Here is a 23,503-nt window from a genome sequence, read left to right on the forward strand (position 1 = left end):
TGAGCTTTGTAAAATCAATGCGTTTCAGAAAGACAGGGCAGAGAGAAGCAGCAATGTACGGTATGTGGAAAATAATGTTATTTTTTTATTAATCTTAAACCATGTAAACACATTGCATTACACCAAATACACAAAATAATATTATTTTTAGCATTGTCATATGACCCCTTTAATTTAATAATAATAATGTATTAAGCCATTCTTTGGCCCCATTGTTGGCTCCAGCCCCCAGATTAAAAAAACACTGATATAGAGATCATGTTAAAGTCAAAATGAAACCGCATTCATATCTCATTTTATTTTTACACTTCTGAGTGAAACCAGATATTCCATTCTATATTTGATTGGATTGAAAACCTCATTCTTTTTACAGGAGGTCAAAATGGAAGATCTGAAAAAAAAAAACGTGTGACGAGCTGAAAGAACAATCTATTTAATTTTGATTGCAAAGACTATTTTTTTTTATTCACATAACCAGAGAGGTAATAAAGAAAACTGCTTCAATTGTGATTCCAAGTTGACATTTAAGGTAAAGGAAATATATTAAGTTTAAGTCTACTACCAGTGATTGTTCCACATTTATTTTTTAAAATATTAAGCATCTGTAGTTAAAACACAGGTGAAATCCTACATGCCAAAAGTGGTTTAGCTTTCAAGTCTGTCATATTCAGGTAATAAAACTAATTTACTATGCCACTTCTATTAAAATTGCATTGAATAGTCACAACCCCAAACATTTCATGCCTCCACTATATTATTAGCAAGACACAAAGAAAATAAAACTAAATAAATAATGCTAAAACCAGAGCTCAAATACGTCTAAAGCAAGGTAGGCTTTTGCCGCTCCTCTTGCCTTTTAGACTATTTTAGACTCCAAAAATCTTCTCCATATAAACAATTTTGAAATAACACACTATCAGCTTTGTGCAAGTTTGAGCACTGTGCGTTGTTAGTCTCTTTTGGACCATATCCAGTAGCAAACTGGCAGCTTTGTAACATCCTATACTTGAAGCATGAAGCAAGCCACCACAAAGCACATCATCTGGACAATCAAACTTATATAATGTATTCAGACAGTTTTCAGATACATTATGATATACAGTGCCTTGTGAAAGTATTCATACCCCCTTAATTTTTTTCCACGTTTTATGTTGCTGCCTTATGTTAAACTGCTTTAAATTACTTTTTTTCCACATCAATCTACACGCCACACACCATAATGGTAAAGCAAAAAACAGGTTTTTAATGTGTTTGCAAATTTATTAAAAATAAAAAAAAACTTAAATGATATCATTGCATAAGTATTCATACCCTTTTCTGGGACAGTTGGAATTTAGCTCAGGAGCATTCATATTGCTTGTAGATGTTACTACACTTCGAGTGAAGTTAACCTGTGGCAAATTCAATTGAATGGGTGTGATTTGGAAAGGCACACACATCTTAATAAAAGGTCTAACAGCTGATAATGCATATCAGAGCAAAAACCAAAAAGACCTGGGGTCAAAACAACAGTCTGTAGAGCTCAGAAACAGGTTTGCGTCAAGCCACACATCGGGGGAAGTGTTCAGAAAAAAAACTCTGCTTCAAGGGTCACAGAAGCATGTAGTCTCCTGTTACCCTTAATGGAAGAAGTTTGGAAAAAACAGGACTCTTCCTAGAGCTGGCCTCCTGTCCAAACTGAGCAACTGATGGAGAAGGGCTTTGGTTAGTGTGGTGACCAAGAACCTGATGGTCACTCTAGTTGAGCTCCATGATCATATGTGGAGATAGGAGAAATCTACAGAAGGACAAACATCACTGCAACACTCCTCCAATCTGGGCTTTATGGCAGTGTGGCAAGACTCAATCCTCTCTTCAGTTAAGACACATGAAAACACACTTGAAATTTGCAAACAAATAAGGACCTAAAGGACCCTTAGACTCTGAGAAACAAGATTATCTGATCATGAACCTCATTTCTAAGCATCATATTTGAAGGGAACTAGCTCTGCTAATCACCTGCAGAGTACCATCCTAAAAGTAAAGTGTGCTGGTAGCAGCCTCATGCTGTGGGACTGTTTTTCAATGGCAGGGACTGAGGGACTCATCAGAATAGAAGAAAAGCTCAATGCACCAAAATATACAGATTAATGAAAACCTAATCCAGAGCATTCAGAACCTCAGACTGGGCAGAAGGTTCACCTTCCAACAGGACAATGCACACCGCAAGAGCGGCTTGTAGACAACTCTGAGAATGTCCTTGAGTGGCCCAGCCACAGCCTGGGCTTGAACCCAATCAAATATTTCTGGACAAACCTGAAAATGTGCATCTGCCCCCATCCAACCTGACAGTGCTTGAGAGGTGAAGAGGCGAGGAGAAGAATGGCAGATGATTGCCAAATGCTGATGAGCAATGCTTGTCGCATCAAACAAAAACAAAAAAATTACTTGAGACTGTAAAGGCACCTCAGCTAAATATTTAGTTAAGGGTATGAATACTTATGCAATGTACATATTTTATTTTAAGTTGTGACAACTTTTTGCTTCGTCAGTATGGTGTATGCAGTGTAGATTGATGTGGAAAAAAACTAATTTAAAGCAGTTTAACATAAGGCAGCAACATAAAACGTGAAAAAAAATGAAGGGGTATGAATACTTTCGCAAGGCACTGTATGATTGACAGCATCAGGGTTTGGTACAGCTTTAGTGATCATGATTAACTTTAGGTCCCACAGAAGATGATTTCACTGATGATGGATCTTCACAGCTATTTTGTGTTAAAGCAAAGGCAATAGTCTACAGAAAACATTAATCACTTTCTCACCAAGCATAGACATCAAACCCTTGAAAAGGTGTTGTTAGCCTGTTTGTTTAACATATAAGTTGCTAGAAATTGCAATACTTCTGTCTAAAAGTTTAACCTTTAAACTCACATTTGCTAACGCAGATCTGCGTCCAAGTCACATTTGGAAAAATAAACCTTTAATCTATAGCATACTAATGAACAATCTTATGAGAACCTTTCAAAAATGTCTACGCTGCGTTGGACATCTCATCAGTGAATTCAGCCATAATGTCATGAAGCCAAATGTCCCGTTCCTCTTGTGAAGTGTCCACCAAGAAGATAACCACCTTACGGTCCCAGGGCTGTGACGCCTCCTGCACGGATTCCAGCTGGGCTACCAGGGGCTTCTTCTCGACGTGGTTCCTGAACACAATGGAGGCCTCCTCAGACCACTGCCTGGGTTTCACGCCTGGAAAGATCAGAAACACCTTAAGATCTACAATAAAATCATACCTGAACTTCTCAAAGTAGCAAAATGAAAAGGAGCAGCTGTTTGAGATCAGTTCTTTCTTAGCTACAGCTTATACCATGTGACCCATAAGAGTCAGGGACTTTGACCAGGAGTGATAGTCAAAACAGCACACAGTCTGTAAAGTACTTTGGTAAGTGATCTGAATGTGGAAGAGTTATATTCAGTCAGATCTCTCCAAAAGCAACTTCCTTTCAGAAGCTGTTCTCCTTTAGCTGAATATTATCCAAACATGTATTATTTATTTCACTCGTTCAGATCAAAAATAACTTAATTATACTTTTTAAACTTCTTCATTTATATACACCAATAACATGATTTTTTTTTTCAATTTTGTATTTTACTGTATTCTGTTTTTTTATGGTACAGCACTTTGCTAAACTGTGTTTTGTGTTTGTGTGTGTTTTTAAATACTGTTTAAAAGTTTGGGGTCAGCGAGATCTTTTCATGTTTTTGAAAGAAGTCTCTCCGAGGCTGCATTTTTTTAATCAAATCAGAAATATTTTCAAATCAACAGTAATATTTTGAAATGTTTAAAATTATTTCAGTTACATATAAAATAACTTTCGCATTTTAATGTATTTTCAAATATAATTTACTGCTATGATGGCAAAGCTAATCTTTCAGAAATAATTGTAATATTCTGATTTGATGTTAAAGAAATTTGGTTTTAAAATTAATATCAATGTTGAAAACAGTTGTTCTTAATATTTTCTTAAATAAAAGGATAGCATGTGAAATAGAATAAAGGTTAATTTTCTATCAATTAAAATAAAAAATAAATGTTAAATAAGAGTCTTTCAAATGGAGCTTATTGGATATTGTTGAAGAAACATTCACAAGAACTGGATCAAGGACAAATTCTCTTCTGAAAGGACAGTGCATGTGTTTTAAGAGCTGATGAAGTAGCTATCTAAAACAGCCTTTTCAATAAATGAAAGAGCCTTTCTAACAGGAAATGAAGCGTACCAGCCAGCTGAGCAGTGATGGCCTGGAAGGGGAGCTGGCAGAACTCTTGGATGAGGGGCCGGAGCTGGGTGCAGCTCACCAGCTCATGTTTGCCATAGTCCAGCTGAAACACTGACACCAGACCATTGGTCAGAACTCCTTTCACCAGTACACGGTACCAGCTGTAAAATCACACAGATGATAAGTGGTCACATGGCTTCATAAAACACATCGAATGGCCCAAGCCTCTCAGTTCCAGCACAGTTTAGCTCAAGCCCCAATTCTAAACATTTGAACCAGCTAATAAGTTCTTCAGGATCATTAGAAACTTCCAGGCAGTTATTTTGGAGCTAAACTCTACAGGAACTCTGGCCCTTTATGAGCAGAATTGAACCCCCCTGACCTATACACATATACAAAAGCACGCTTACTTGTTTTCCACCTTGGCAGCACAGACTTGGTTCTTCTCCACTTTTAGTGGTTTCTCCTCCATCTTATTATAATGCAGAATCATCTCCCCCATCAAATCCACTAGTTTGTACATATCATGCCATGGCTGTAGTACAAAGTGCCCAGGATGGCATGCCACTGAAACAAACACGTCCAAATTCTGCCCAATCTCGGGCAGCTCCAGCAGTGGCGGAAGAGCTAGCTGTTCAGGCGGAGAGTCGGGAGGTGCACTCTGGCTCCCCAGCGGAGATGACATTCTCTTGGGTGTGTGTGGGGCTTTATCCTGTCCATCAGTGCTGAGGCTGGAGGTCTGGGTGGTGGCAGGGTTTGTCGGGGCGTTGAGGGATTTTGAGGGCCCCCGGCTGCTTAAGAAAACATCCTTCTGGTGGTTCCACAGATTAGAGTCGGCCAGCTGTTGATTTAAACTACAGCTTGTGTCGTGGAAGTTCTTGCTGGTGAAGAGATAAACATGAGCGAGGCGTTTGTGCTCATCCACTTTAGCTATCTAGAAAAACAAATGCAACTGTTTTTAGTGCTTCTTTTCGGCCGTTGTTAAAGGGATAGTTCGCCCAAAAATGAAAATGATGTCATTAATTACTCACCCTCATGTTGCTCCAAACGTGATGTTTTATTAACAAATTTCGGGAGGAGCACGCGCAGATAATTAACACGGCCAATTCATCATCAGCAATCACACCACTTATCCAATCAGCACGAGAGAGAATCCCTATAAATAACCAAGCAGTCTTACCGTCATTATCTCTCGTCTTCCGACATCCCTCCACCACCCCGACTCCTCACCACAGCCGGTCCTACCCCAGCACTCGGGGGAGCACTCGGGGGGGGGGAGCACTTTGGGTCCGGGCTAAATGCCGAGCTCGTACCCTCTCCCCGGTCGAGGGGAGTACCCCGGGCTCGGGAATGATTACCGAGCTCGGAGCCCTCCCCCTGGACAGCACGCCAAATACGCATAAACTTGCTCCGTTATTATTATATGTAAGTGTGAACTCGTGAACTGTAAGACCTCCGTTCATCTTCGGAACACAAATTAGGTTATTTTTGATGAATTCTGAGAGCTCTCTGACCCTCCCATAGACAACAAGGATAGTACTACAGTCAAGGTCCAGAAAAGTAGCAAGGACATCGGTAAAATAATCCATGTGACATCACCGGTTCAAGTGTAATTTTACGATGCTACGAGAATACTTTGTGTGCAAAGTAAAGAAAAATAATGATTTTTTCAACAATTCGTCTCCTCGTAACCCTGGCGCCATTTTGGAGAGTATCCACTGAATGTAAATGCATGCTGTTCTGTGTCAGTCGCACCACGCGGATACGCTGTTTTCGTTCATATCAAAGCGTAAACAACGTAGACAACGTATCTGCACGGCGCAGCTGAAACAGAAGAGCATATGTTGTTTACGTATGTGATACTCTCCAAAATGGCGCCAGGGTGACGCAGAGGAGATGAGTTGAATAAAGTTGTTATTTTTGTTTTCTTTGCACACAAAAATGTCACATGGATTATTTTAATGATGACCTTGCTATGTTTCCGGACCTTGACCGTATTAGTATCCTTGTTGTCTATGGGAGGGTCAGAGAGCTCTCGGAATTCATCAAAAATATCTTAATTTGTGTTCCGAAGATGAACAAAGGTCTCACGAGTTTGGAACGACATGAGGGTGAGTATTCATTTTTGGATGAACTATCCCTTTAAGTACTTTCTACAAGCATCTTTGTGCCTTTTCTCATTTTTTTTTTCTTTCTGAAATTGCTCATGTGCAAATAAAATAAAATGAAATGCAAATGTGAAGAGAGGAGCATTAGTATTGAACTGGCCTTCAAGCTGCAGTCACTGCGGTGGAGAGCCATGTCTCTCAGCCACTGGACAGCATCTGGAGTCCATGAGCCTACGCTCACAGGCAGATCTACCAGACAACACTTCAGCGCCTGCAGAGTGGCAAATATAGGCAGACAGACAAGCTTACATATTATTGATCTAACAATTAAATCAGCTCACTCAAAAATTACTTCTGTCATCACTGAGTCACCCTCATATTATTTCAAGTTTTTGTATTTGTAACGAAATGTCTTAAGCTGCTATCTTCATACAATGCAATGCCTTGGATAATATGGAAAAAAGCAGCCTGGACATTTTGGACAGCCTAACATAAAGTCATTACTGTTTGCAAACAAAAGTAAGTATTACAGGTTTTTTTATGCCTTTCATTCAAAAAATAATAATGATCACAAAATGCTCTGATGTTACAAACCACTACACTCATTAACCTCTTTGTGCCATCGTTATCTGTTGTCTGACCTGGGCCGGGGTGGATATGAGGTCACGCAGTGTAGGAGGTGGGATCTCTCTCAACTCAGTGACCTCGATTGACGCCTGAACACCTACATCCACAAACAAGATGTCCACCACCCGGCTGCCATGCAGGTTTGTTATCTATGGCGAAACCACAGTGGACACAGTTTTAGACCTGAATCTCCAGGAATGATACATATGTTGAACTCATAATTACTGTTCAAGTAGGAAACTCATAATTTTATGAACCTCTCCCACTTGACCACTGCATTACATTGGTCATAATGAACAAAATAATAGTGGCTTCAACAGTTCAAAAGTTAGTAGTTTTGTAGCAACTTCTATATTTTTGTTTGACATCATATTTTACACTATATTTTGTCATGTTTTATACTATATAGTACACTACTGTTCAAAAGCTTGGGGTAGGTAAGACTTTTTAATGTTTTTGAAAGAAGTTTCTTATGATCACCAAGGCTGCATTTATTTGTTAAAAAGATACAGTAAAAACTGTAATATGGTGAAATATTATTACAGTTTAAAATAACTTTTTTAAATGTTAATATTTTTCAAAATGAAATTTATTCCTGTGGTATCAAAACTGAACTCCAGCTTTGAGTGTCACATGATCCTTTTAGAAACCATTCTAATATGCTGATTTGGTGTGGTTTTGTGGAAATTAGAATTAGAATTCTATGATGAAAAAGAACATCCATGCTAAATAAAAGAATATATATATATATATATATATATATATATATTTTTTTTTTTTAATTACTGACCCCAAAATTTTGAATGGTATAATGTATAAGACGAATGTCTGCAGTAATGAATAATGTTGATGTCATTATCATCAAAGCCACACACAGAAGAACCATTTTAGCATTATGAGAGATACCATAAAAATTAAAAATGTCCGAGTCTGAAGGACATGAACAGCTCAGAGTCAACATGAATTTGGTTCCTGGTGCATGAGGAAGCAACTCCATAAAATACATTTAAAGAAACAAATCAAGATGAAATGCTCATTTGAGGCCTTAGGATTTAGGACTAACAACTCTTTTCTTTTCTTAAAGGGATAGTTCATCCAAAAATGAAAATTCTGTCATTAATTACTCACCTTTATGTTGTTCCAAACCCGTAAGACCTTTGTTCATCTGTGAAACACAAATTAAGATATTTCTGATGAAATCCGAGAGCTTTCTGACCCTCCATAGACAGCAAGGGTACTACCACGATCAAGGCCCAGAAAGGTAGTAAAGACATCGTTAAAATAGTCCATGTGACATCAATGGTTCAACCGTAATTTTATGAAGCTACGAGAATACTTTTTGTGTGAAAAGAAAACAAAAATAATGGCTTCAACGATTTCTTCTCTGCAGTTTCAGTCTTTGACGCGTGTTCTTGAGAGTACCATAAGTTTGTTTGTTTTTTTGCTTTGTGCACAAAAAGTATTCTTGTAGCTTCACAAAATGAAGGTTGAACCACTGATGTCACATGGACTATTTTAACAAAGTCCTTACTTGCGTTGCTTTCTATGCAGGGTCAGAAAGCTTTCGTATTTCTTCAAAAGTATCTTAATTCTGTTCTTGTGGGTTTGGAACGACATGAGGGTGAGTAATTAATGACAAAAATTTAATTTCGGGTGAACTATGCCTTAAATGCTTCTGCTGACAGAGCAGACTCACCTCCACCCGGGACCATTTGCCTTTATATCGAGCCAAACAGATTTTGCCACAGAAAGGCCGTGAAACCAGCAACTCTGATGTGACCTTTTATAAAGGAAAGACATGTGAGCATATCCTATCTGCCAGACAACGGGAGGAAACATATCATGAAATGGACATCAAGCTTCTCTACAGGGTGCTGATATGCACTACAGTAAACAATAACTATTTAAAACACTTTGATGTATACACTGATGTCTATGTTAGACACTCTAGCACACAATCTGTGCCAGCAGGTAACAATTTATTTGGGATTATGTACTTGACGCCTACCAATCCTATTAAACCCATAATCCCAATCTGTCTATTTTGGCCTCTTCACCTCCTCTAAAGAAGTCTCTAGCAACATATTTGAAGCAGCACATACAGAGATTATGCCTGTTGCTAGTGCGGCACCTGGGAATGTAAATAGTTTTCAGTTTTCTCCAGAAATTCGTTGAGTTTAGTCAAGCCTCTGGATGGCACCTGACAGTAGATCGTCCCATCTGAGCAAACGCTGGTCACATTCACATTCATGTAGGCACTGTTCACCTATGACAGAATACAAATATATATGTCATTCACTTAATCACTGATTGAAACACATCACATTAATAAATTACATTTTAAACTTTTGAGTATTGTTTATGCAACAGTTCAAGTCCACAAATTTTATTGGCTAAGCAGATTTCCAAAAGCACTGATATAATTGGTGCAAGTACTGTGGTAGTATGATAGTATTGCCATGCTTTTTGGACATGCTACCTTGTCAGTAACATGGTATTCTTGAGGGACATTGGCATCTGTCCAAAGTTACCATCACAGTATTTTTTGGATAGGAGGGTTTCATTGTTATAGCAAACACTTTTTGGTTACCTTTAAGGGACTCTCTAAGGATTTGTCTTGTAGAGCTTTCATACAGGCAGCATTGATGTTGATATCATCATCTTGTGATGTGTCATACAGGACCACCAGAGGCACTTCCTGACGCCCTAAGATCTCAGCCAATAGGATCTTGCCAGTGGCCATGGACTCAAACCTCTTCAGTACTGCCTGCTCCTGACTGAATGACTCCAGGCCTGAAAAAAATTGATATAAAGACAATATTTGACATTAAATATGAAAATATTTTGTCTGTGAATTCATAACTGAATGCAAATCTCACCTGCTAGTTTACATTTGGTGGCTTGGAAAGGCAATCTATAAAACTTCTCACGTAACTCAAATAGTTTGCTCTTGCTGATGACTTCAGAAAAGCCATGATCCACGTAGTACACCTGTTTAAACATTAACATACAAGTGAAGTAATAATTATTACAAAAACAACATTATCTTATGGTTTATGAATGAAGATATTGCACAAATGTATCACAGATCTAAACAGCATCAGTTCTACAAGAGAAAACTACAATGATCCACTGTGAACTGCACTAGAGGTTCTCTACCAGGGGGCCTGAAATTATTTAAAGGGATAGTTCACCCAAAAATGGAAATTCTGTCATTGATTAATCACCCTCATGTCGTTCCAAACCCATAAGACCTTTGTTCATCTTCGGAACACAAAGTAAGATATTTTTAATTAAATCAGAGAAATCCATCAGCAATAAGTCTTAATTTGTGTTCCGAAGATAAACAAAGGTTTTATGGGTTTGGAAAGACATGAGGGTCAGTAATTAATGACAGCTTTTTTATTTTTGGGTAAACTATCCATTTAAAACATCACAAAAACAAGCTTTTAAATAAGCTAACATCTAACAATCAAGATGAAATTTCATATTTATTATTTTATTTTGTTTCCTCAACAACTGTGTCGCGATCTTGGATACCTGAATACATGAGGGGATTCTAGATTTCTAAACCTGGAGAAGTCATGGAAATTAAATAAAAACATTTTTTTTAAAAGTCATGGAAATTTCTGTTATGAATATAAATTTGGTCTTTTTATCGTCAAGATCTAAAGCATTTTACTGAGTAGAAATTGCTGATAAATTTGTGATTTGTGTGATTTCTGGAAGTCATATAAATTCATTACTGAAAATTAAAGCACGTTCAAATTACAGAAATTTTAATTTGAATATAATGTAATAGAATTATTTTAGTTAATTATTTTAATATATTGCTCCTAGCTTCTGAAAAAAGAAAACAGACAGCTTTGTCATTACAGCAGAAACACCAGCAATTTCTTACTCTACATCTTGGATAATGTGGGGCCTTAAAGTCAAAAAGGTTGAGAACCACTACACTACTTTATTATGTTCAGTTGGGTTCTTCAATGACCCCATAACGCACCTTGACCTTGTCGGCCATGACCTCACAGACTTGTGCTCGGAGGATCTCCTCCTCTTCCTCAGCACATACAGCAGTCAGCTGACCTGTTAATGGTGAAGTCAGAGCCACCTTGTTGCTGTCTTGCCCATAGAACTCTCTCATTTCATCTTCTAATTTCTCCTGCGCCTTGGAGTAACCTTCACCTATGTACCTGCATATAAACAGACACACACACTTCATCAAGAGTACAACAGTGACCTGACAGATTTTCCCTCCGCAGGCATTTCCAAAAATTCTTCAAAGAAAGAATTATATTCTCTGATCCAATCCAACCTGCTCTGAGATGAATCTAAGCAAAGGCATGATAAGGGTCAAACCCCTCATGATCTACAGGATATTGATTATAAATCGCACCTCAGAATGACGCTGTTTGTGTCACCTGCTTCCACCACCAGGACAGAAGGGTATTCCTCTCTAGGGATGACAAGAGGAGGAATAGTCTGGCTGCTCAAACTGCGCTCTTCTGCTTCTTTCGTCTGTGAGCCAGCCAATCCCGACTGGTTTCGGTTCTCGTCTTCTACTTTTGCATACAGAATTGCTCTTTTGGGGTTGTCCGGCATGGGGTAGTCAATCGTGCATATATCTGAAAGCAGGGTGAGGTGGTCCAGCACAAACTCCGGTAGTTTACATTTATATGTGTCCTGATACAGTTTGGGCAGAGCATGGGCCCACAGGCCACTGCTGTATTTCGAGAGCAGCTCTCCAAGCTTCTGCTTGACGTCGGGTGGTAGATCCCTAGGGGATGCCGGAGTGCTTGATTTGGAAGTGGCAGATGATCTTTGAGTCTGAGGTTTTTTATGATGAAATGGGGATTTGTCATGGGTGGGGGGTGTCGCAGCACTATGTGGGGTAATCTGGCTAGTTTCTTTAGCAGGGTACAGCAGCAACTCTTGAGGTTTGGTACTGCATGGTTTTTCAACCTGCAAACCCAACAACAAGACAACATTTTTATTCTGCAGACAAATACACAGAGCTAATTTATTATAATTATTTATGCACAATTGAATTTGAGGTCTCAACAGAACAAAAGGGACATTTTCCAATCAGTGGGCATTTATCAACCACTTTACCGTACTGGATGCCCCTAAACCTATAGCCCTAAGTGGCTTAGCATTTCAGGTAAAGTAGTTGAAAACACTCACAGCCTGTGGAATGTCCTTAATTGATTGGGCAAAGCCCTCTAGGGTACTGCAGAAACCTATACTTGGGCAGACTTCTGGCTGCCATCTGGTGGCACTGTGACTTGTGAACTACAACAGCCACATCCATGTGATCAGTCCCCTAAAAATATAACACCAATTCTTTTTGTGATTAATTTAATCCCTTACCGTGACAACACTGTTCAAAATATAAGTGTTTTGGCATAATGTTGACCAATGTTGGTGAGAATCACATTAATCGTATCCAATTCTCTCTCTCCAACCCTTAGAATTAAACTGGCAAATATCCATAAATTTAGATTTTTGACTTCAAAATGGTCTTATATTGTCAATAAACTGTCTTTTTGAACTTGGGAGGATATTTTAAGTTCTGAAAGCTACAATTTGTTTTCATAAATTGATTCCCATGTCTTGATCCCTTTAATGACACAGTTACACATAATGCTAACTACTGTGTTCTAACGACACAGGCTAATCAGGCATCTGTAAACTAAACTTACAGTACAAATGTGCGTCCAGTGTTCCAGGTCTTTCAGGGCTTCACTGGGTAGATCTTGTTTATAATGCTCTCGATACAGCTGAGGCAGCTTGGATACCCAGAGGCCATTGCTGTGTTTGTTAAGAACCTCTTTAAGATGGGACTGCACCAACTTGGGACTGTAAGGCGCAGAATGAGGCAGCCTGGGTTTTGATGGAGTTGTGATTTCATTCAGGATAGAAGGGGCTAGAAATATCAACAACATAAATGCTGCAGCTTATTAGCAATACTGCATTGACAAACTATAAACTAAAGCCATAAACAGATGCTAAATAATTTTGCAGTGAATCACAGACTCTTTTCATTAAGTCTTATGACAATTTTGTCATTATTTATTCACCCAAGAGAATATGACTTTCCATTTATGATTTTTTTTTTCCATTTCTGGGTGAACTATCACTTTAAGATATAGCCCATAGCAACATCAGAACTGCAGGCATGTAGTCCAGAGAGATCCCTCTGTGTAACAGCGGGAGCTTTTTGCCTGCTTGAGACAGAATTTGACTGTTCTCTTTTCATCCTTAATGAACATCCCATGCCTGCAATGTTTTCTGGGACAGGAAGTTAAGTTAGAGACACACGGATAACTATAACCTTTAAAGGAGTTTCTTGTGGAGAGAAGATACCACGCATATTTAACACTTTTGCACCCAAAATGTGCTCACCATTGCTCTGCTGTTGGTTTTGGGAGAGATGTGCATGGACTTCTTTTTGGAATCTGTAGGGAAGTGTCATTCTTTTGTCTGATCTGGGAAAAAAAACATGAGATTATATTAAGGAGAACTTGAAATATGTCATTTTTGGTTAATATAGCAAGATTTTAACTAACCTTTTACCCCAAAATTTCATTTGTTGATAGAGTGTATCCAGTATTATAAAACAGCCACTCAACACTGTTTCCAATGAACCAGATCTCTTTAGGTGGACCAAAAGCAACCAGTTCTCCATACGGGGGGACTTCACTCCACAATTTTTTAAGCAAGCCACTAAAACCTTTCTTTTTTTTTCTTGCAAGCGGCTATTTGCACTAAGTGAAAATAGCATATTTTCTATGCGAAAGATGCTATTTATACTAACCAAAAATAGCGTATTTACTTAGTGATAGATGCCATTTACACTAAAGTGCAAATAACAATTCATTCTATTTACACTAGTGAAACTAGCAGTATTTTCTTAGCGATATGCCATTTAAACTAAGTTCAAATAGCCATAGCTTCTATTTACACTATGTAAAAATGGCAGTATTTTTTGCTATTTATACTACTTATTGCAAATAGTGGCAATTATCGGCACCTCAGTACATTATAAAACAGTATGCAATAATAATGTATTGAGTGTAAATTATAAGTTGTGTTAAAATTATTAAAAAATATTATAAAAAAAATGGATGCTGAACCCTAACCCAACCAGATACTTCATTTTTTAACTTTTCGATTATTTTCCTTCATTTTTATTGAAAATCAATGCCTTTCTGATGTGATATGAGATATGAAAAGGAAAAAGAATGAGTTCGGCAAAAGGCGGATTCGAATATGGGTCGATCGTATCAAAAAGTCTGCACTACTCATTTTACCACTAACACCACTGGAGATAATGGGTGGAGTTTGTGTAAATAGCCTCTGCCAACAAGGCGGGCTATTTGCACTTAGTGTAAATAGATACTCTGTTTTGTTTTGTTTTTCATTATAATTTACTCTTGATGACTTCATCTTTAGCATTCCACCGAATCAAAGTAAGCAAGAAAATTCACCCTATTTTTATTTATATATTTATTTGACGTTGTAATGCTGTCAAAACGTCTTAACTTCAATCTTCCCTTGAAAAGAGAGATTTCTGGTGATGTATGACAACCAACTGCATTCTTTTTTGAGTGCATATCCCATATCTCAAAACCCAAACATAAACCATTGGACAGAACCAAGCTGGTACCCTACATTTTTTCAATTTTCGATAATCTGTTTCACGCTTATGTCCATCAAAATACTAAAGAAAATATAATGATGAAAAATAGGACTGAGTTACAGAAAAAATTATATATAAAAATAAATACAAATAAGCTTATACTCCATTATGCCAGGTTAATAATTAATTGGTCATCTTAATTCTGCTGCAAAATAGCCTAGTAAATTTTTCATAAACTAAGGGATATAGAGCAAATAATACAATGGTTATAGTAAGGACAAAAGCAGACATTTTGGCAAAGTGCTGCAGCATGATAAAGCAGGGGTGTGGAGGTCTTTCTGCATATGATTCTAGGTGTCAGATGACCTAAACTCCTCCTCAACCTGTACCAAAGGGAAAGTGCTGATTCATTGTGTACTGGTTTAGAATGGCTAATCTGTGAGAGAATGGAGGGAGGGAGGATTAACAAACCCCATCCGTTTAACTCTGCCACCCTCCGCACCCTCACAGCCATTGTGTGTGCCACAGTAAGCGATACAGAACACGATTTTAAAGAGTGAGGTCAGTTGTTTGCTCTCAATGGTTTTTGGCAGGAGTGATTTCACACAAACACACACACACACACAGACAGCACCCTTCATTCGATTGCTGAATAAGCACTGGGTTCAGACAACATTCAGCTGAATGCTCTCTGTTATTGCCAATCAAGTCAGATAGTATCAACAGCTAGAGACATGCAGTTGCAAAACTGGAGAACTAAGAGTCGGTGAAAAAATAAAGAGCTTGTTTCTGTTGACTCATTAGGACTTGATTTCTATTTTCAGCTACTTGCTCGGCAAAATGCTGCTCACACAATAGGTGTGCTTACTTTAAAGGTTCTTTTTCGTAAGTATCAGCTGTACATTTTATCTTTCAATATATGAATTTCAAAGTACTTTAACTTATTTATTTGTAGCTCTTAATGTGGCTATAATGCAAAGTTTCACCTATTTTTATTGCATTTTATCACTGTTTAAGACTCCACTTGACAGGCTTTGTGCTTTTGAGTCTTTCACCTTTCTGAGGGAAGGGAGGTTCTTCTTGTGGGTGTGTTTGGGGGTGTGCTGTGGGGTCTGCTGCCTTTCCCATCAGGCTGGGAGTCCCTCAAGCTTCCTGTGCGAGGAAGGGGGTCTCCATGTCCCCCTCCACGACCTCCACCTCGCCCCAGACGTCCACGATGGTCGGGCTGTCTCAAAGATGTCCTTGGCCTTGCTGTGAAAGGGATGACACAATATCTAAATCAAAAAAGTGAAATATATAATCTAATATATAAGACTGAAAATAACACACAAATAATTTCTGGCCTATTTCCCATCTACAGAGACAGAATTTGAAGCATTTGAGTGTCCTGTGACCCATTTACAGTGTTTTGTAATGACTGGAATTTCCATGAACTACAATTTCTATCAACATACTGCAATTAAAGCACACTTCTTCACATGGACACTATTATTGCAGGATTGCACTGTGTCTTTACCGGGCACTAATAGAAAAGCAAACAGAAACCACTATAATCAGTGATTCTGTCTACACTGCATGCATGCCATGACAAGTCACCGACAGTAAAATGATGCAGTAAACAGCATTCTCTAACAACAATATAAAAAAGATGTCAAATATCAGTATATCTCTGATTGTCAGAAGACAATAAATGATGCAAGCCCACCATAAAAGTATCATTTAATTGGTCCATACGACTTACAGCTTTGTGTGATAAACAGACTACACTGTTGTCGTTTTTTTCTCGGATGGGTTGTTAACTGCTGTGATTGGATCACTGATCAATGAGTCAGTGAGTGGAACCTGAGACAATATCAGTCTGACTCATGCTGTTATTTTCAACCAGATCAATGGATGAACTGAAAAAAAATCCAACTCAAAATAACTATTTGTTGACAAATCAGATATTACTGCTTTTCTCATAAAACACATGTCAAATGAATGCCAATATTTTTTAGTGAATTGTAACTTAGATATCTGTCTCTTCTTCACACAAAACAGTCATATACTGTAGCTTCAGAAGACTTGGAATTATGTGCATGAGTAACCTTTTATGGGTAGATACTGCTTTTGCGCTCCAATTCTCCTTTGTATTCCATGGAAGAAAGACAAACACACATGTTGGGAATTTTTTTTTTTGGGGGGGGGATGAACTCTCTTTAACAAATACTATAGAAACAATAGAACAAATACTATTTTTATAGAAACTATAAAAATATCCGTTTGTTGAGCTTAATCCTCTAATCAAACAGATAAAGCCAAACACTGTAAGCTAAATCAAACATATCATAGCACACAAATCAGTTTGCTTAACAGACAATCTATAAGATATTACTCTGCATATTCTCCAACAAGACAACCATGAAGTTTCTGGAAGTCAGCACAATCACGAGAAATTAGAACATGCAACATAAATATTACACATTTAGATAACAAAGCATATGAAATGCAACAGCAGCTGCAAACTTGTCTCAACTAAATAACAATTACATCATACTCACACTGTGTCAACAGGACTTCACACCTATTTTCCCTCATACACATTCAATATGACATCATTCCACTAACCTGACTGTAACAGAATGACATCATACCTTCCAACCCGGCAGTAAACTAAGCCGGCTGCTTGCTAACAGCACAAGCCGTCCAACCAGCCTAGCATGGAAAAGAGGCAGCAATTTAACACCTTATCACTGTCTACAGCCCTCCTGAGATAAGCGCTCCACAGGCTGATAGTTTCTGCAAGACAGCGGATGGTGAGCTAAGAAGACAAAAACAGGCAGAGCATCACCACAGCAGCGACAGTTGAGTCATTAAAATAACAGATGAGGGGGAAAAAAGAAACGTTTTCAGACATGCAGGATCTGCTGTACCTCTCCACAACACTGCAGTCTCCAGACCTCCCTCTCTCTCTCTCCCTCCAGCTCAATACAGATGCCCGCTTTCTGCTTTATCATGGCAAGCCAAGTAAATACTGAGTCACTGATCAAGGGACAGCGTGAGTGCAGAAAACGCTGAAGCTAACTGTGAGTTTGCAGTTCCCAGAACAGCCGCAACCTGCAATCTGCATGATCTAATGCAGAGCTTTATTCTTAGTACATCCAGAACTGTACTCACATCCTCAGAGGAGTTTAAATAGGCCATATGCACAACCAAAAAAGACACGGGATGCACAGGACACTAGCATAAATTCTCTATAAAATGTCTCATGGATAACACAAAGACCAGTTGCATTCACAGTCAGTCACATTTAACAAAACTGTAAACTAAAATATACTTTAATGTAACTTCTACTGAAACTCATGCATTTGAATGTATTTGTAATTATATGTTTGTAATTATTATGTTGCAATTCAGTATATTTATTAACTTTATAAATATTATGCATTCTCTATATAATGTATTCTGAATAACATTTTAAAGTAAGAGTTGCATGCACAGTCATATTTAACAAAACTAATCAGAGTCTCACCGTTCAGTGCGAGAGGAGCTGCTGGTTTGACTCTCATTTGACAGTTCACCACTTGAGGTCGGCCGGTCCTCTTAGCTGTGCGCTGACGGGCCGCAAGCTTAGTAATGTGGGTCATCTCATTTCCTGTGGTAGCATGGCACACCACCTATGGGTTTTAACCATTTAAAGTTTTAGTATTCACATACACTCACCTAAAGGATTATTAGGAACACCATACTAATACTGTGTTTGACCCCCTTTCGCCTTCAGAACTGCCTTAATTCTACGTGGCATTGATTCAACAAGGTGCTGAAAGCATTCTTTAGAAATGTTGGCCCATATTGATAGGATAGCATCTTGCAGTTGATGGAGATTTGTGGGATGCACATCCAGGGCAAGAAGCTCACGTTCCACCACATCCCAAAGATGCTCTATTGGGTTGAGATCTGGTGACTGTGGGGGCCATTTTAGTACAGTGAACTCATTGTCATGTTCAAGAAACCAATTTGAAATGATTCGAGCTTTGTGACATGGTGCATTATCCTGCTGGAAGTAGCCATCAGAGGATGGGTACATGGTGGTCATAAAGGGATGGACATGGTCAGAAACAATGCTCAGGTAGGCCGTGGCATTTAAACGATGCCCAATTGGCACTAAGGGGCCTAAAGTGTGCCAAGAAAACATCCCCCACACCATTACACCACCACCACCAGCCTGCACAGTGGTAACAAGGCATGATGGATCCATGTTCTCATTCTGTTTACGCCAAATTCTGACTCTACCATCTGAATGTCTCAACAGAAATCGAGACTCATCAGACCAGGCAACATTTTTCCAGTCTTCAACCGTCCAATTTTGGTGAGCTCGTGCAAATTGTAGCCTCTTTTTCCTATTTGTAGTGGAGATGAGTGGTACCCGGTGGGGTCTTCTGCTGTTGTAGCCCGTCCGCCTCAAGGTTGTGCGTGTTGTGGCTTCACAAATGCTTTGCTGCATACCTCGGTTGTAACGAGTGGTTATTTCAGTCAAAGTTGCTCTTCTATCAGCTTGAATCAGTCGGCCCATTCTCCTCTGACCTCTAGCATCAACAAGGCATTTTTGCCCACAGGACTGCCGCATACTGGATGTTTTTCCCTTTTCACACCATTCTTTGTAAACCCTAGAAATGGTTGTGCGTGAAAATCCCAGTAACTGAGCAGATTGTGAAATACTCAGACCGGCCCGTCTGGCACCAACAACCATGCCACGCTCAAAATTGCTTAAATCACCTTTCTTTCCCATTCTGTCATTCAGTTTGGAGTTCAGGATATTGTCTTGACCAGGACCACATCCCTAAATGCATTGAAGCAACTGCCATGTGATTGGTTGATTAGATAATTGCATTAATGAGAAATTGAACAGATGTTCCTAATAATCCTTTAGGTGAGTGTATACCTGCTGAATAACTGAATTTCAAAAGGTAAGTGAGAGACTTACCTCTCCAGACTGCCCTTTATCCAGTTTCACGACCAAAGGCATGCTGTGCAGGAGGGCGTCCAGTGTGGCATACCCCAACTGTCTATAAGGTATGAGCTCACCCGTCAGGTCTTTATACTCTACCTGCAGGGTAGACAGTGACACGCCACTCTTACTGGACTGGAGCACCGCCCGTACCATCTTCTTCACCAGTTCCTCATCCGCCATCTTAAAAACAACAAGGAGACACTACTGTTCAGATGTTTGAATTTGGCAAAATGTTGTAATTTTTTGAAAGAAGTCTCTTATGTTTATTAAGGCTGCGTTTATTTGATCAAATTTACAGTAAAAACAGTACTATTGTGAAATGTTATAATTTAAAATAACTGTTTTAATATAGTTTAAAATGTCATTTATTCCTGTGATGACAAAGCTGTGTTTTCAGCAGCCATTACTATAGTCTTCAGTGTCGGATGATCCTTCAGAAATCATTCTAATATGCTGATTTGGTGCTCAAGTAACATTTCTTCTTATTATATATTGAAAACAGTTAATATTTTTGTGAAACCATTATACATTTTTTTCATAAATTTCAAAAGAACAGTATTTATTTGAAACAGAAATTGTTAATCGCACCAATGTAAAAGTCTTTACTATGAATTTAACGCACCCTTTAATGTACTAAAGTATTAGGCTAGTTTTTTCCAAAAAAAAATAATTTGACTGCCCCCACATTTTTGAATGGTAGTGTACCTTTACACTTGATACCAATGAAACAATTTTGCACCAACAGATCACTGTAAAGCCACATTGGCAGAACAAACAGTGCTAGATGGTCAGAGGTCACATTACTGTAAATGGGTTTATGAGTCCTGCATTGATCTCCTTTATGCTGAAGAGTGTTATTGATTATACATAAACACATATAAAGCGACTGGACATCAATGACCATATCTGATAGCTGACAAACAGTTAAATATGTTTTAGAATAGATCTCATCAAGTCTCATTTATCCAAACTTAACATTGGCAGGTAAGAGTATGCAACTGTTGTACTACTGGCATGTCATGTCATTTTATTTTTGGCATGGGCATAGTTGTATTTGCTGATGTGACTAATGAATTGAGCAAAGCACAATGACTTCTAGACTAGCCGGTCACAACCAGACAGCTAAAGCTGCACAAATGGATCATCTCATAACACACTGTTTATTCGTTTTATGGCCAGTCAGAATGGCTTATGTTCAAGAAAGCAAGAGCCAACACCAGCAGTTTAAATCAGCAAGTATCCATAGAAACCACTTTCAAACCCTTGTGAATGAGAAACACACTTTAGCATACTTTAAAAAAAGTACTTATGGAAATAATACACTTTAAAAGAATATATTTAAGTGTTAATTGAATGTAAAGTTTGCAGACACCTAAATGCATATATAAACTGCATGATTATAGTTTATATTTATATTAAATACAATTAGCTGAACTTTAGAGTGATTGTTGGCCCACTTGAGTAGGATTACAGTAAGTAGGCTAAACCTTTGTGTGTAATTTCATAATTAATTCTATTGTCTTTGAAATGTGGTTTCTCTTGCGGTTTCTTCTGCTGAAGTCTTCTGTAATGACAAGTATTTGTGGGAAATATACTTTAAGGTCATTTTATTGAAACTCTTGTAATGCATTTAAATATATTTGTAATAATTAAATTGCAAATTAGTACATTTACATTATGTAACCTTTGTAATAACACAACGCAGTTAAAATAACTATTATCAAGTACTTTATATGTGCTTTAGTACCGCATGTTAGTCAACACATCGAAAGAAATGTCTTTAAAGTACAACAAAAGACTATTAACAAATGTATTTAAAATCTCATTTTGACATTACAAAGTGCCCTTTTTAAAACTGTTCTTAGAAATATAGTCATGAAAGGGACTTTGAGTAGGTAAGTGGCCTTTTATTCAGTAAATATTATATTATCTGCAAGTACAGTTTTTTTAAGTACACTACAAATTCACATTTAATTGTGTAACAAACAACTACCCAACTTTTGCAATAAATGCAAACCTTATTAACCCTTAATGTCAACAACTTTTAGCATGTCATTATTTCATAATTTCTGTATTATCTTCTATTACTTAGTAGTGATGTACATATTTAAGCTACAATAATAATTCATGTGCATTTCATAAATGCATCTCCACTGTGACTGAACAAGCAAATAAGGCCTCTTTTTTTGCATACACATCACAGCAAATGCATAACTATTTGTTGTGGTACTACAGGTGTTTAGGAAAGTGCTGTAGTTTTTGCCAAGTTATGCTTTAGGAGAAAATTACATCTAAGTTATTTATAGTGCCCTTAAGAAATTACCTTAAGAAAACAGAAATTATATATTAAATAAGTATGGTCATGCCAGTAAAATGTCATAAACCACGAAGCTCCAGGTAGTTGACATGGCATGTCAAGCACTGTAAATAATGACAGCAGTGTCGTGCTGCATAATGAATCTAAAACTACTTTAAACAGCATTAAATTGAAAATGCTGTTTTTTTTTTATTGTTGGAATATTTTATGGTTGTGACTTTATTGACACTTCCTTTTCCTTTATATTTCTATTTACATTTCATTCTAAAATCTTGGTGTTGTCCATGTTAAAATGCCTGTGTTAGTTGTCACGCCTGTAGCACAATGTGAGCATCTATCAATGAAATGAAAGAGAAAGTAATGAGAATTGGCACGGCAGTGTTCGTGTGCACTAAAAGTTTACAAAGACGCACCCTTTATTCTGGACAACACTTAACGACGGTCGGTCGCCATCAAAAACACTTTATAGCTGTATTTCACACAGCTCTTTTATAGTTAGACGACTTTATTTAGCTGCAGTTTGATGTAAGTTCGTGTATTTACAGCAGGATAGTTGACACAATGAGCATGCATCATATTTACAGTGTAACTTACGAGTTATCCGCTCCCTCTGGCCATAAACTCCCAAATATCTCACTATAAACATGTTTTAAATGTGTGTTCGGGAGTTTAATTTCACTTATTTGAACCGGGTGATTATTTAGCGCACTGTCAATCAAAGTTACAGAAGTAGCTATAAACTGACACTCAAACGCGTCTCTCAAAGCTGCTTAAATATAAAGCGGCGAGTTCAGATACTTTCACAATGTCTCTCTTACCGCTCAGTGGGTGTGGGTCGGTCAGGCGGGTTTAGGTGACAGGGACTGGCTCTGTGACACTGGTCGCGGTGTCCTCCTCGCGGTTTGTCCCGCTGGGAGCTGCCTGCTCGCACCATCCCATCTGTAATTACACACAACGCGCATGCGCACGACACACAGCATAAGCAGGTACTAAAGACTACTGATGTATTGTATTATGCTGTCCTTTTACTGTGTTTTTTTGGATTCCTTTTTTATCGTTTTATACTTTTAAACTTATAGTGGTAGAAAAACGAAAAGGAAAAGAGCATTTGCTCGACCAAATGTTTTACTGCAGAAAAATAGAGAATCGATATCAACTATTTAAACGATTTTGAGCATATTATTTCTAATTCTAATTTAAATTTTAATTGCTTACTAAACCATAGGCTATTTTTAGCATAGTTTTGGTCTATCAGAGCAGCCAGCAGGTGGATTTCTCGATTTCAAAGTTGCTAACTAATTACTATATGGACTTCTTCCACCAGAGGGCGCTTGGGGGTTCAAAACCCGAATCTGAATCTTCAAACCTCAATATCTTAATTACAAATAAACTGAGAATTTAATAGAAATTTAAAACTAATTTCAACTGCCTTGTCCAGTATGTTAAATGATTGTGATTGGGTCTGGATAATTACTTATGATAAAAATCTAAATCTATTGAATTTAAAATATAGGCTATAGTGAAAAAAAATAGTCATCGACCAGAGACTGAGTTAGG

At 38.0% G+C, this 23,503-nt stretch overlaps 1 protein-coding gene across 1 annotated transcript; it reads right to left on the reverse strand.

Moving 5' to 3' along the window:
• Nucleotides 1–57: 57 nt before the first annotated feature.
• Nucleotides 58–22,887, reverse strand: LOC306869017 (tudor domain-containing protein 7B-like). Its single transcript, XM_079415561.1, has 17 exons — nucleotides 22,765–22,887; nucleotides 19,603–19,809; nucleotides 18,151–18,295; nucleotides 15,695–15,890; nucleotides 13,403–13,485; nucleotides 12,700–12,923; nucleotides 11,394–11,959; nucleotides 11,001–11,190; nucleotides 9,877–9,988; nucleotides 9,588–9,790; nucleotides 9,129–9,263; nucleotides 8,694–8,777; nucleotides 7,012–7,146; nucleotides 6,531–6,641; nucleotides 4,673–5,196; nucleotides 4,263–4,423; nucleotides 58–3,233 (listed from the first exon to the last, which is right to left on the reverse strand). Exons 2-17 carry the CDS (start codon nucleotides 19,807–19,809, stop codon nucleotides 3,013–3,015), a joined length of 3,297 nt encoding a protein of 1,098 aa, XP_079271687.1. The 5' UTR covers nucleotides 22,765–22,887; the 3' UTR covers nucleotides 58–3,012.
• Nucleotides 22,888–23,503: the final 616 nt, after the last annotated feature.

This window comes from Barbus barbus (assembly GCF_936440315.1).
Source record: "Barbus barbus genome assembly, chromosome: 1".
Lineage (NCBI taxonomy): Eukaryota > Metazoa > Chordata > Actinopteri > Cypriniformes > Cyprinidae > Barbus > Barbus barbus.

Excerpts from the sequence above, each read along its gene's own strand:
- LOC306869017 (XM_079415561.1), bottom strand. The coding sequence starts at position 19,809 with ATGGCGGATGAGGAACTGGTGAAGAAGATGGTACGGGCGGTGCTCCAG. Across the intron at positions 9,264-9,587 it reads CCTTAGAGAGTCCCTTAAAG|GTGAACAGTGCCTACATGAA; the intron begins GTAACCAAAAAG and ends ATTCTGTCATAG. Across the intron at positions 3,234-4,262 it reads CATCACTGCTCAGCTGGCTG|GCGTGAAACCCAGGCAGTGG; the intron begins GTACGCTTCATT and ends TGATCTTTCCAG.